Here is a 15,316-nt window from a genome sequence, read left to right as displayed (position 1 = left end):
TAAATTGAAGGGGAATTGTGTTTTTCCTCAAATTTAACTTTTTTATTGTCCAGTATTTATTTTAAAGATAATTACATATTCTTGCTTTGAGGTATAGAAACAGAAGTCATCCCCAGCTTTTAAATCTGTGTTGGGCTTAGTACATACTAGAAGGTTAAAATACATTCACTTACTTCCCTCAGAAAACTCATAACAAGGGAGAGTGAAAGAACTTCGTATGCTGAAGGCACAAGCAGATCAGCAGTCAGGGTCCCAGTTATTGATGCTGTGTTACATAATTGAGTGCCATTCTCTGATGGGGCGGGGTCATTACTTAGTCTTTCAAACTGGGAGAAAACAGGATCAGCTATGTATTAGAGAAATGACTCTGAAAGTCATAATTAAAAAGGATTAGAGGAAGAGAAACATATTAGAGGGTGTGACATTAATCTGAGGTGAGAGGTGATAAAAACCTAATTTAGAGAAGTAGCTGTGACAATGGTGGTAGGTTCTAGAGATACTGAAGAGCACAAATCAGTTGGATGTAGTGATCAATTGTTTATGGCAAGAATAGAATTTGGTGTTTTGGGTACTGATTTGAGAGATATGATTAATGATGATTTAAGAAAAAAATGAAGAAAGATAAGAATGAGATTTGGTGTAAAAACATACAATTTATATTGTCAAATTCATTTCTGAATTAGTTCAGAATTCACAAAGTATGTTTATAAGTATTTGTTAAATAGAAAGAAATGCAGAGAAAAAAATGTTTCCTAAAGAAATAATAAGGGTTAACACGTATTCAGTACTAGTATTATGATAAGTACTTTCCAAAGTACTAATTGACAAATTAGTACTCTTGAAGTGGGTGCTAGGTATTTATGCCCCTTTTATGGGTAAGATAGGAGGAAAGACACAAATAAATGAAATCATTTTCCCTGTATTACACATGTAATGACAGAAATTAGTCCTATACGTTCTGGCTTCAAACTCTGCAATCACCCTTCATATTATATCTGCCTCTTCGTGATGTAATGGTAAGCAGATTACACATTGGCCCACAAAATATACTTTATTATATTTTTACTTAACTATAGAATTATTGATACTATCTTGAGTTTGAGGGCTGGAATGAAGGAAGTTTTCAGTAATGCAGAAGAGCATTCTGTTCCCTTGTCTAGGCCTAATTTTAAAATAGTTACAATCACACCTCACATATTTCTGCAGATTACTGTTCCTTATGAAACATTCCCACCATGTCTTTGGCTCAATAAGATATTGGTAAATAGCCCTTTATTGTTCATCTCAAGTCCAATACCTTCTACTTGATTTCAAGTTCTTCTTTAATATCGCTCTGTTATTTACAACCCGGGAAACCTCCTACTCCATTTCAACATTTGGAAGACACTGTGATTGGATGTTTCCTAATCTTGTTCACTAATCAGCTCCTCCCATATCCTTTTCTCATACAGATCATTGTCTCTGCCTACTCAGCTCAATCCCTGTGCATTGCTGCTGCCCCAGCCTATCACAGAAGCATCCAATCTTGCTCTGAAATTAGCTTTCAACCTCCACACCGGTGTTACTACTACCTTCACTGCACCCCATTCATTCTTCAGAGCACCTGATCCTTGCTATCTTTTAAGACAAAAAGCAATTCAAATTAATTTGCACTTCAAGGATTCTAAAATATTTATAGAGTGCCAGTAACTGCTGAGTCCCAAAGGACATAATGCAAAGATTTCCATTTTGCTTGTGTCCTTTAAGAGCACTTGATCTAGTGGGACACACACACACACACACACACACACACATGCACACACACAACATGACGGAACACAGGATATTCATAGCACCAGCAACATAAGCAAAGCACAGGCAAGATAATTCCAACTCGTGTGTGTCAGTGAAGACCTGGAGGAAATAACTTTTGAGTTGTGTCTTGAAGACAGGGATTTCCCCCATTTAGAAAAGTGAGAGGGAAGGTGAGCGTGGAGAGCAAAGTAAAGTCTATTCATCTGATCTAAAAATAAAGAGTAATGAATTCATATTTCAGGCACCATTGCAAGACCTTTGTTCCTTAAACTTCATTCCCACCACATCTATTTTCTGGTTAGAATTTCCAATAGCTCTTCATCGTCTCTTCTATTAAATTCAGCTTCTCCTATATGACTTCCGAGATATCCTGTAATTCATCCATGCTTTTTATATATAATATTATTTGCTCCTTTTCAAAATTTAAAGGATGGTGTTATTTGGTATTGCTGGCTTTGTCTTGTATTATAATTAGATCAGAAGAGGTGTAATTGCTCCTTGTTCTGCTGGCCTCAAACCATCCCTAACCTAACAGGTACCCCTTTCTGATGAGTGGAACCACTGAAATAGCAGCAGTAGCCCATGCATTAGATTCTGTGTGGTTCCCAGGTAAAGCTAAGCAGATCTGTTTGTAGCATCGGGTTCCTGTTGTTTGTGTTACCTTGTGTTCTGGTGAACACACTTGGAGGTTGGTGTGCAACTGCCAAAGACCTAGTGAACTCAGGGAATAACAGTAAGGGTGGGATGATTGGTCTCCTGCTCAGTACATACTTGAAAAGACTTGTGCAAATGTCAGGGCTGAAGAAAGGGATGGGTCTCTTTCACCTGGAAAGAGCACATTTTAGCCTTGTATTCTGTCTGGTTTTCAATGCTAACAATGCATACCTCTAACAAATTGACAGAAGGATATCAGGTTCAAGTTAGAATTTTCTCTTGTAATATGCTATATAGTCTATCCCATCAGTGAATGAATTCATGTCACTTTTTCTTAAATTGTTTGCCTCATTTCTATGAATTGTGAAATATTTTTAGAAGTATGTGATTTTTATGAACACTAGTTCGGCATACCTAGTTTAATTTTCTCTATTTGTTTTTTCTAGAGTTGTCCAGTCCTTCACTTCAGTTAGTTTTGGTTACATAGTGGAATGAGGAAACTTAGTAATATACATTTGTCTTCTACTAAGCTAGAACCAACATTCTTAAAACAACTGTGCTCATTTCTTCCTCTGAGTGTCTTTAATTAAGATCCATGATTAACCATTCATTGAAAAATATAGTGTGCATTCTTATAGTTATACATGAAGTCTACAAATATACATGATTAAAGGCTGTGAATTTCAAAAAAGAAAACTAATCTTCAGTGGTAGAAACCTGGGATATTAAAAATAATGAAATGTATGTTGCAGGTTATATCTGATTGAGCTTTATTTGCTATTCATGGAGGTTTAGAATAGACAAAAACCTCAATTTGTGACTGTCCCAAATTATCAAATGCTGGCAGTTTAGAAACCCCTACTACTGTTACATACTTAAAGAGTTTCCAGTGCTGTTACACACCTACAGAACACTAGACTAGCGCTACCTATTGATACTTACCAAACTTTGTACAGTAGGCCTAATTAAATCAATCACATTTCTTTTAACCTCAAAGTCCATCAGAAGAGGTAGTTGTTTAATTATAGATTTATTATGCTCGATCACTGAAGTAGAAAAAAACACTCCCTTAGAGTACTTAAATCTAGTGAGACTCACAGACCCATTCCCATTGAAATATTTTATTCTCCAGTCCATACTCTTCAAGCTATGTGAAGATGCATTAGACGGAACAGTGACAAGCTAGGTAGGGCTGATGAAGGGACTCAGACACAAGCCAAGAAGATGCTGTTCCCTTCAGGGCAGCTTGAAAGTTTGCCAGTCACCATAAATCTTTTATCATTTGTTAATATCAGTAGATCTGATCTTTCGCGTTTAGAAATTTTATTGCCTCTTTGCTTGATGTGTTTTCCTTTCAGCAGCTTTCCTACAAATTGATATTGAATATTCATTGAAGCTAACAATATAAAACAAAGGGTAACAGTAGAAGATAAAAGGACTTCAACAAAAAATCGTTACTGATGATTACCATAAGTTTTAAATCTAATTTTCACTTACTGACAGAACTTATATATCCTTATAATGGTTTTATAATTTTGGAAGAAAAAGAGTGCTGGTAGGATAGTATATTTTTGTGCCATTTATGAAGCAGTACTTTAAGAGATCCCTCGAGTGCTCGTCATTGTTTTCAGGCTATATAATTATCACTGTGAGATGTTAACAAGGGCACTGATTGTTGAGTAGTCAGAAATAGCCAAGACTTCAAGATTATTTTTGAATTTCAGTGCAACCTAGCCTGAGCCTCAACATCAGAAGGGTGACAACTGGTGACAACATTTCATTTGGTATTTGCCTAGTCTCATTTTTGGAAACATGTTTAGATATTTGTTAAGAGCTTGCAAAGCTTAAGATGGTGATGCTGTACTAATGGGAGTGTTTAGTTTTCTTCATTTTAGGCGCAAGTTGGAATAATCACTGAGTCAGTGTCAGTAATATATACAACTCAATCAGACCATCAGATTTATCATATTTTCCCATTTCCTCTGGACCCTATGTTTGCATCCGGCAACATCTTCAATGCAAAACTTTCCAAGTTGCTGTATATATCAAATTAATAAAATATTTGTTAGGGTCCAATGACAAAATATTACCTTTCCCATGCAAATATTCTTATCAGTACCATGTAGTTATAGTTTCAAATAGGAACAACAACAAAAAGGTTTTTACTAAAATGTTTGACAGTATGGCTCTTTGAAGACATTATTTTAACTTGTTATTCAGTAATAATTAGAGTGGAATTAAGTCAGTGTACAAGAGAATGAGGGGAAGCAAAGGTTAATTAATTTTCTTCATATTCTGATGGGTCCACTCAAATATTTCAATAAAACCTTTGCTCTAAACATCTCCCTTCATGATATTGTGTAAGAAAATAAAGACTGAGTAAGGGACATAAAGGAATTCGCCAATGATTGGAGACAGGATTTTCTTTACATTGTCTAATAGACTTGTTTATTATTTTAATCTGGTAAAAAGAGACGTATGATTCGTGTTGAAGAAAGAGTTATTTGTGCTTGATACATTGAAGACACTGTTCCAAAGCAGTTATTCCTATAAAAGGATGACCCCTGTAGTAATTCTTAGGCAAGGAGGGACAAATTCAACCAAGAAAAAGCACATCTCGCCCCAAGTTCCCCATGATTTCTCCACATTTAGCAAAAAAATATACATCAGTAATTTATTTGAACATGCACATCTGTGAGTAGCACAGTTCCAGGCTACTCAGGAAACAAAAGGGAGAATATCAGCATTACCTAAATAAAAGAGGTGAATTACACCATTTTAATTGTCTTAAAAACACAGATAAAAGGAGCAATTAAAATATAGCCCTAAATAATACTAGCTAATGTAGATTACATAAGTATACAATATGATTCAACTAATAGTGCTCTGACAAGCATAAACCACCAGTTCTAGTAAACAGGTCCAGATCAATTGCTGAGAAAATGTTCAATTCAGCTGTAGTAAAAGTTACTTTTATTTCAGTACTGAATGCAAAACACGAGTCAAGTGTGAAGACAGCGTTCTAAAAAAGGTGGCTCTATTAAAGCAAGGAGGCCATTTCCTTTTGCAGTTTTATAATTTTTGAATTCTGTTTTTAACATTTGCTTTCTCTACCTTTCCTCCCCTGAGCACTAATTTATCAAAAAAAATTCTTTTCAAGGTGCAAGTTGTACATTCTTATTGTTATATCATTTCCTCTCTTTCTGGAAGAGAGTATTACAATCAGCATTACAATGTCAATTCGTTTTCTCTGAATATCTGTTTCACATACATGTATTTCAAAATCATAATGTTGATCGGGAAAAGAAACCTACAAAGGAGAGAGTGATGTCATCATACAATTCCTATTGTGCTGTGTGTCTTTCCCATCCCTTCTTCCCTTTCCCTGTAAAGAGCTGTAAAAAATTTAAGGCAGATGAGGTATATTGCTGAAGAAAAAAGTTATTTTTGAAAAAAAAGTCAAAAAAACCTTTATTCTGCCCTTCTACTCAAGAAAGACTACTCAACTATAAATCTAGTGCTAGAAAAAAGCAGGAAAGACACTGTTTGCATGTACCATACTATGTCTTCTATTTCTAGAATGGCTTTTTGTTAATTTAATTTTAATAGAAAAAATAAGCACCTTAAGCTATGAACAAGAAAAGAACTTCATTATTAGTGAGTCCAGAATCCAAATGGAATTAAGAACACTCACTCAAACTTTCATTCATTCTCACAAAGGCCAATGCTACTGATTAGAATTGTAAAGTGCTGTACTTAGTATAAACACTTGTATACACTGCAGACACTGAAAAATAACCCTCAAGCACATTGTGTTATAGTTCCAAAAATATATTTACAGTCTATTACAAAGATTACAAATGGAAGTATCTAGGTGACTGTATTATGCTAATTAAAATTATTTTACAGATTATTTTTCCTTAGGGACAAAAAACATTTTAGTGAAGTTAAAATGATTTTTCTAGTCAATCAAAAAATAAATTAAAATATCAAATAACACTGTACAGTGATTCAAAAGAAAAAAAAAAGGTGGGGAGGGGTTTGGGAAGCAATCCATTTGAATTTTTCTATAGCCATCTTTGGTCCTAAATGTGGGAAAACACATTATGTAACACTGAAAATACCTGTTTTTTTGTGATGCTCTGCAAGTAAAATAGAAAAATATAGTGCATTTTCAATGTATTCAGAGCCCACTACAGAGAAATATGTGTACAAAACAAGACAGTATAAATAAAATTTACAAGTTTTACAAAGAAACATTTACAGATTTTGTTTGTTATTTGTTTGTTTGTGGATGCCCACATTATCAAACAAGACCAATTATGACCGATCCCTGGGATCTTTCTCTATTAAAATCATTATAAACAGCCCAATTCTCTTTGGAAGTACAACAGTTCAATTCTGGGGTAGTTCATGATTTTCATAACTTTTGAAAGCAGTACTCACTATATGTATACATTCCTGAAATAGCTATAAAGACACATTTAATTATTGCTTGTGAAATTCTAACATGTAATCAAATAAAATGGTATAATAAATAAAGCTTAAAAAAGTTAGATCCTTCACCTTTTCCTTAATGATAAGAAGTGTTCTTCCACATAAGTTTCTGACATCAGCGTTCACAAATAAAATAAAATACTTTTTTTTAAAACTGCATTGGTGATATCCTGTGCAGAAAATTTGTTTTTGAATGGTGAAAATTGTGAACTGCCCCTTTAATAATGCTTCAGAGTTCTAGTATAAATCTTAATTCTTTCCTTTTGTGTTTGGACTGCATTAAACAGAACAGGATATAAAATATATGTTAACTATTTCTCTAAATTTCCTAATGTCACAATATTGAAAAAATCTTGATGTGCTCACACTAACTTTTAGATAACACTGGATAGTTCTTTCTTTCAAAGACTTGCCTTCACCAACATCCTTTAGATGAAGTGCTCATATATTTTTATAGTCATAAACCTACAATTTGAGTTTTTTTTCTTTTTTTTTAGTAAATGTTGTCTAGTAAAATCATTCTATAAACAATCTGTTAAAAGTGCCTTATAGTATTTATGGATCATTATTGCTTTTTTCATTGAAAAGATAGTGTGTTGTCTGCTCTTTACAAAAAAATTTCTTTTTAAAAAATATCAGAGCTCTTGGCAACTTGCATTTTCTTGACTACCTGCCAATTAACAAACAATATCAAAACAGTACTGATTAAACAAAATAAAATGGCACAAAAAGGATACCAATGTTCTGACAGATATCTTCAATCATGCTGTTTTTTTTTTTTTTAATTTGAGATTCTTTCAAAAGTACCCAGTGTAGTAATGTGTCATAGATTAACACTAAAAAGGTCCAAAGCTATAAACAACTTTCTAAAACCAAGTCCTTATGAAGAATAAACACAAATGATTTTAAAAAGGAATAGTCTGAAATCACATATTTAAGGAAAATATTCATTGATTTTAACAATAAGATCATGATTTTATTTGACAAATATATTCTTTCTTAAATTCTTTATGTACATTTTAAAAAGTCTATAAGATAAAAAGGAGGTTAGAGAGCTCAAGGTGTTTGGATGTTTTTCAGGTAGTACTTTGTTTATTGTCACTGCTGTTTTCCCGGCCACCAGCGGTGGATCCTAAATTCCCTTTTTATATATTCTGGTGGCACTTAGGAGTTCAAGTCTATAGGTGCTTCTTATATCTTCTCTTCACTGTAGGAAGGACCCAGGACATCAACTGTCTAATAGCAGCATTCTATGCATATCCTGAAGGCCAGTACTGTTCTCTTGCAGTCCGTAATCTCCCCCATAAGGGAGAAGTGCCCATCACACTTGGATGCCAGTTCCATGTAAATGCAGCATTTGTGCTCTCATAGTCTGAATGCTGCTCATGATTTTCTTTTGATGGCCAACCAGTGTGATCCCTAAACTCATCACATCCCTGAAAAAGACAAATACATTTTTCATTAGTTACCTTACCAAGAATTGATTTGGTACTAAACTGTCATCAACTCTTTAATTAAATAATCTGTGTATCTTAGGCAAACAGACCTTATCTCAGTGTCCTTGGGTATTATGCTCATATTCCTGCCATGGGTCAGATGGGCAACCTGCATCAACCTCTGCTTTGTGAAAACCTAACTGCTCAGGCTCTCGATATGCCAAGATAAGTCATTTTTAAACTGATTTGGAATTTTATATAAGAAATTATCAAAGATCTTAAAATCTTAAAATTATTATTAACTTAAGGTAAGAGTAGGAAAGGTTATTTGAAACGTTATATTCTTGAACTTCAGTGAAGTTTAAAATTTTTAATTGTTAAAATAGGTTATAATACGAATGGACACCATTTTGGTCTCTAGTAGATCAAGAATCATCAATTATTACACAAAATGTTATACTGAGTTTAATTATCATGTGGTAATTCTGAGCATATTGTATACTTCAGTTCATGTCAATCATCTAATTACATTTTAGAAAAAAACTATTTTTTAAAGAGTGCAATACCTATGTTTAAATAGCTTCAATCTGACAGAAACTAACTGGATCTGTGTATGTATTTTTACCTTTCCTAATAGCCAGGAAGATTGAACTTAGGTATTTACAAGCAGCTAAAATATAACAAAAGTACAGTGCTACAGTGTTTCATAGCAGTGGTCTAGTAAGACTTTGAGGGGCAGTCTTTCAGGAGAGTTGCTTGCTTTGGAGAGACAGGAATAATTATGCCAGCTCTGCCCATGTGATGAGCTAGCAGAAAACTAGACATGCTAGCATGCACAGGCTTAAATTCGTGTCCACGCCATTTCCTGATTTGCCAGGAAACAGTCTCTGATTGCTGGCCTTCATCTCATCTGGAAAATGTGAAACCCTTCTCACAACAGCATGTAAAAAGGACTCCACTAATAGAACCTTGATAATTGGTTCCCATTTTCAGACACACTGACTGAGAGAAACTGCATCACCTATAAAAGTTATGTTGCAGCTGAGGGAGCTGAAGTTCAGAGATAGTGAATGGATTTCCTAAGACCACATAAGCAGTGATGGAGCCAGGAAGAAAAATTTAGTTCTTTTCAAATTCCAGTTTACAGCAATTTCAAAGGTTGTTTTATCAGGTGGTTCTCAAGGTTAAAAAGAAAAAAAAAAAAAGAAAAAGAACACACCAAAAACCTTGAATCAATCAATTACACACACTCTAAAAGGTAAGTTAAACTAAACTCTTAGCTACAGTGAATTGAATTAAGTTTTCTTTAACCTTCTCAGTAAGTAATCATATTGAACGTCATATTGTATTTTGGTATTGGGTTTGAAACTTTGAGATTTTTAATATCTGATACAAACACGGTGAAAGAGATCCTCCTTTGAAATGAAGAAAGTTTCCCCAGTGAAGAGGAACCTAAATGATACAGTGGTTAATGAAAAAGGGAGTCTCACTGAGTGGTGTTTGAAACACTGGCTATAGAGATAAATTAGCTGCTACTTAACTATGTAGTTGAGTCAGTTTGGGGAAAATATTTAAGTTCTCTGGGTCTTAGCCTTGTAAAGCAATCAACTTAATAAAATTGTTGCTGTGAGGGTTAAATAGACACTGTATGTTCAAAGATCTATTTAATAATGTCTGGCACATAGTAGGCACTTATTAAAGATGCTTCCCCCTGGTTTTGTGGTTCAGACCTCTTTAATAAATGGAAATGTATAAAGCTTGGCAAGTACCTAATAAACTGTTAAATATAATTTAAAAGTTTAAGCTTACTCGATAGTCATTCTGGCCACGGATTCAAGGGAGTTGTAGCCAGCTGCTGTGAAGTTATCTTTATATCTTTCCATCTTGATAGCTTGTAGCCATTCTCCAACTGAACAAAAGGTAGTGAAATCAGGAGTGTTTTGATCCAAAAGAGGACTTATTGGCCTGGATAAGAATGAAATAGAAAAGTAATTTTTTTCATGAACAACTAAAGAAAGAGTATCTTGTCCCACACAAAAATAAGGGTACAGAGAATAAAATTACAGATTTTAATTGATTATGCTAATAAACAGATATGCTAATAAAAATCTAATGCGTAAAAATTGCCCAAGACCTACAGACTCCAAAACTGACATTATTTAGAATTGATCACCACCAGATTGTGACTCCCATGTATTTTTAAAAGTATAGCTAACAGTAGCGGTAATCAGTAAATATCTGCTCATTTATTTCTCTAAAACTAACTGGGAGAAAAGGAAGCCCATGTGGTTGTGGACGAACTTTTCTGGACTATGAGGGTGCTCTTGAGAACATTCTGTATCCACCATACTGACGGCACCTCGTGAGCACCTGTGAGTTCATAGATCGCCACAAGGGTCTGATTACCCATACAGACCAGAACATCAAGTGTACGTGACAGCTGAAGCTGAATAATTACTAATATGCAGTACAATGGAGTAAGCCAAATACAAAGAATGAATGGAGTGTTTTGGGCTCTTTTTAATGGGTATACTTCTTTAATCACATATTGAATTACTTTTAAAAACATTAACTTCACAGAATCATTTCACTAAATAACTCACAGCTAAAACAATAAAACAAATAATATCTAAAAAACAAGGGCAATAGTAACAAACACCCATATAAGAGTATAATTTTTTAAAAATGTGAAATGCCACCTAATCACGAAATCCCAGTTTAGAAAGTCTTCTAAATGAGTCAGTGATATCATAACTTTTCAGAAAAATTAAAAAAAGCAATAATAATAGGTTTCTTTAAATACTAATTCAATTAAGATAAGCCATCTGAAAAGAAGAAAAAATAAAAACTGTGAATACAATGTATCTAATACGGATTTATAATTTAACACAAATGGCAATTTGCCATTGGGGTAGGGCTGAGGAAATAAATGGTTCATGTGAGTATTTGAGCTTCTCCCAGATTCCGTTCCCTTAGGTATTTCTTACCTACTACAAGTTCCCAAGGGTGTTTTCAGACTATTTGGGTTTCGAATCATTTTGTCTAGAATTCCAACTATCTGTTCAAACTTTGGCCTTTCGGCGCGTTCCTTTTGCCAACAATCCAGCATCAGCTGGTGAAGACCAGCTGGGCAGTCCATGGGTGCCGGTAAACGATAACCTTCTTCTATTGCTTTTATAACCTAATAGCCAAAAGGACATTAAAAATATTACTGACTGAGGTTCAATTATAATTAAATGAATTGCACAGTAGGCAAAGTGGTTTATCCTGATAAAATTGAAGCATACTGCTTTGCAAAAGACTTACTTTTTTTTTTTCCCCCTTCTAACAACATCCACGGATATTAAGCTTGCTATTAAGGGGTGGATGAAGTGCAGGGTATGATGACATTCCTTAGTTAACTCAGCAATAGGGAGAAGCAATTAAGTTCACTCAGGGTGCAATAGATGGAAAACTTTTTAATGTCATCCCAGAGGTTTACAAAAGGTAATATGTTATGGAACTGTTTCACTTATATACAGCTGTGCATGTACATTTTAGTCCACAAATTTATGAATTCTTCAAGTTGTAAGAGGGAGTGCTGAATTACTCAGAATTGAGTCCCCCAAAATTTTACTTTTTGCAGAGTTCAAGTGACACTTTTAAACAAGGTGTCAAGATATGTGAATGTGCTATGACAGATAACATTACCAAGCACACTATTATTTTCAATAATATGAAGCTTATATACTTATGGAGTGTATAGTGCTATAAGATACAGTGGTGTGCTGGAGCCAATTTGTACCGGTTGATGAAGTTGATGGAATCGTTTTGTAACTCCAAGTTTAGTGACTTCACACTGGCAGATTGACAGCCTTGGGGGAGAAAGGAAGAGTTTCACTAGGGAATTGGGAAAGGTTACAAATCAGGCTTTCCCATGCAGAATGCTGGTTGTTAAACTTTTATCAGCACATTACTACTGTCTATTTATATCTAATAACAGCCTAAGATGCTATTTATATCAGGCTTTGAATGTTAATGAAAACTAGGCCTCCATAAATATTTGTACTCGGCAATCAGAAAGTCTAAAAGTTACTTATTTGAGCTTATTTTTATTTATATGGAAAGAAAAAATAGATCTTAAAAATCAGAACTTGTTATAAATCTGAGCAGCACAAAGACAATAATAGAAAGGCAAACAATACAAATAATAAGGCTTTGCAAAACATTAAAATATTCAAGGGGGATTAACAAATCCTTTGCTACTAACATAATATAAAAGAAATGTACGAAACAAATGACTCTGAAAAAAAAAATAGGTAACCTTTAGTTTTTGAAAAATATAAGGCCAAAAGTAGGCAGATAAGAAATTGGCTTCAAGAAATGTTGATAAACTTAATTTTTGTAGGGCAATATATCCTTAAGATGCTTGTTGACATTCAAGAATACCACATTAAAATATAAAAGGGTGTAGGACAGAATGAATAAAGTAGCTGGCATCAACAATTTTTAGAGAAAATCCTTTTATAAGAAAAAAAGGAGTCTACTTTAAGAAAAATCTATATATATGCAAAAATAAAGTTTAAAAGGCAAGTACATTAATTTAATTATAGTAATTTTTGAGAAGTATTGCAAGTATAAAATCCTCAGCCCAAAGTCTCCTCTGATCATGTCCTATTCATTAGTTTACTAAACATCTTCATCTGAATTCTCCACAGGCGAGTCATACTTTATTTAAAATTGGATTTACTATCTTCACCTAAACCTTTTTAACTATTTCAATCAATGGCACTTCCAGTAATTCCAGCCAAAAAGCTGAAATGAAAACAGTTCTAGACTCTTTCTCTTAAATGTTTATACGCACAGCCAATTAGTCACTGCTTTCTGTTGATGCTACTTCCTAAACGCAATATATGCTCAAATACTAAGAGAAGGATTTTTCTATATATGTATAAAATATCCCAGCAGTGATGGAGTCATTCATCCCATAGTTTTTATAAAGTCTCATACTATGGGTGTTTCCTTAACTACTTTATTTTGAATAACAATTATGGAAAAGAAAAAACAAAACAAAACAAAACAAAAAAACCTTAGACTTAAGTGACCTTAATCAGTGTTGGTACTGAATGCTAATGAGGTTCATGACAGAATTTTGAAATTTCCGTTTATGATCCCATAACTACAAATATTGGATATCTTATAAATGTTCCTCTAAAATATCCCTTTAAAAAGCTATGCATCACACAAGCAAACATATAGAAATGGTAACTCTGCAAAGATCATAGATCTATAACTATAAGGAACAATAAACAAAACAAACTTTTAAGTGGAAAGAATTTCATGTGGCATTGTACACCATTCCAGTGACAGCAAACTATACTAGGATTCAAAAGTGCTAGATGCTAAACAACTTAGGTAAAAGTAAAAATAATGTACATTGGGGGAAAAAAAGTAAGTTGTGAATGAGTAAATTAAAATATTCTAAAATTTTGACATAGTTAAAAGGACCAAATAATAAACAATTGGGGAGGCATTTTTTCATTGGGAAAGGAATGGCTTTCCTTGTATTTGAGGTTGCTTGTATTTGAACAATATGCAGTATCTTTCTGATTTGACAGGACGCCATTCTCATCCTCATAACATTAATGCAGATCTTAACCATTTTCCACCACCCCCTAAACTATTTCCCTGCTTGTAGTTTCTCTGCCATTGTCCAGCAAGAGACGATGCAGGTAGAGTGCGGTTTCCTTTTTACTTTCCTTCTAAATCATCTTTTAAAATCTAAACCTAAATCTTATCATGATCCTCTTGATATAATATTCTTCAGCAGCTCTCCCATTGGTTTCTTAAGTTTTGAACACAACATATTCTTAAGTCTTTGTAACAACGAACATAGTTTAGAACCATTAAATGACTTACAGGAATAAAAGAGCTAACAAACCTGTGTAGTTGTCTTACTGCATTATAGGAATTTATGATTTCTATTATTATAGAGGAGAAACAACATTTATCACAATACAAATGAAATTTCTAGCTCTCAAAGTTAGTGGTTTAAACATTTTTAAAGGAGAAACAGCAATATCTAACATTTAAAGTAAGAGATGCTCTGGATTAGGAATCAATTTTGGCACCCTAAAGTTCCCATTGAGTATCATGCCCCCAGCGATAGGAACACAAGAAATACTTGATGGGAACCTTTGGCCTCCACAGAGCAGTTTGGCATAATCCCAGGTATACATACCCTTTGATGATAAACCAGCCAGTAGGGATGATTCGGACACAAACTGAACCTAGAGGTTCTGCAGTTTTTAATTTGGTTAGCTATATAATATTTCCAGTTGGGAAAATAAGAAGCACTTTCTACAAATTGTTATACATTCTTGGAAACAACAAGGCACACAAGTAAGATGGCTAAACCTACAATCCTTAGAACATTATAGACTCATGTAATTGATTTAAAGCATATTTTTGTGAAATTACCAGAAACATTTAGGTTTTGCTTGTCCAGATATAGTCTTAGTATTATAATAAAAGTCAAAGGAAAAAGAAAACACATCCGTAAGCAATTTCTAATTCTACGTAATTTCCAGAGAAACAGTGTTTATAAAAAAAACAAAAACACAAAAACACTGGCATACAACAGGTAGCACTTCTTTGGTATACACTGTAAAAATAAAAATACCTAGAAATAAAAATGCAAGTTGCTTGTACACAAGTATTTCAGTATTGTTATAGTAAGACCATTGTAATTAAGAGAAAAAAGAACACAAAATGACCCGATGATAATGAGTCTGTAATAATTCAAAATGGGAAATAATGTGATTGGCTTCTCTTCTCTGCTCATGCCCATTTTGATTTTATTAACCTCACATAACATGACACACATTTTATACAATTAAATATTTTGGACCCCACTTATGAGGTTTTGGCAAAGTTCTACCAAAAAGTTACAATTT

At 33.7% G+C, this 15,316-nt stretch overlaps 1 protein-coding gene across 4 annotated transcripts in view; it reads right to left on the bottom strand.

The window, feature by feature from the left end:
• Positions 1-7,422: 7,422 nt before the first annotated feature.
• EPHA7 (EPH receptor A7) overlaps positions 7,423-15,316 on the bottom strand; it is a 162,992-nt gene continuing 155,098 nt past the window's right edge. For 3 of the 4 annotated variants that reach the window (XM_088795553.1, XM_088795554.1, XM_088795555.1), the window contains exons 15-17: positions 11,369-11,562; positions 10,191-10,346; positions 7,423-8,381 (exon numbers count right to left, since the gene is read on the bottom strand). In XM_088795553.1, the coding sequence (XP_088651679.1) occupies positions 8,267-8,381; positions 10,191-10,346; positions 11,369-11,562 (465 nt within the window). In that variant the 3' untranslated portion in view covers positions 7,423-8,266. The remainder of the gene's footprint in view (positions 8,382-10,190; positions 10,347-11,368; positions 11,563-15,316) is intronic. The other variant, XM_088795556.1, reaches the window with a different exon arrangement.

This window comes from Rhinolophus sinicus, chromosome 2 (assembly GCF_057876585.1).
Source record: "Rhinolophus sinicus isolate RSI-liver-muscle chromosome 2, RSI-T2T, whole genome shotgun sequence".
Classification (NCBI taxonomy): Eukaryota; Metazoa; Chordata; class Mammalia; order Chiroptera; family Rhinolophidae; genus Rhinolophus; species Rhinolophus sinicus.
Note: the sequence above shows the minus strand (reverse complement) of the source record. Positions and strands in the feature narration are given on the sequence as shown.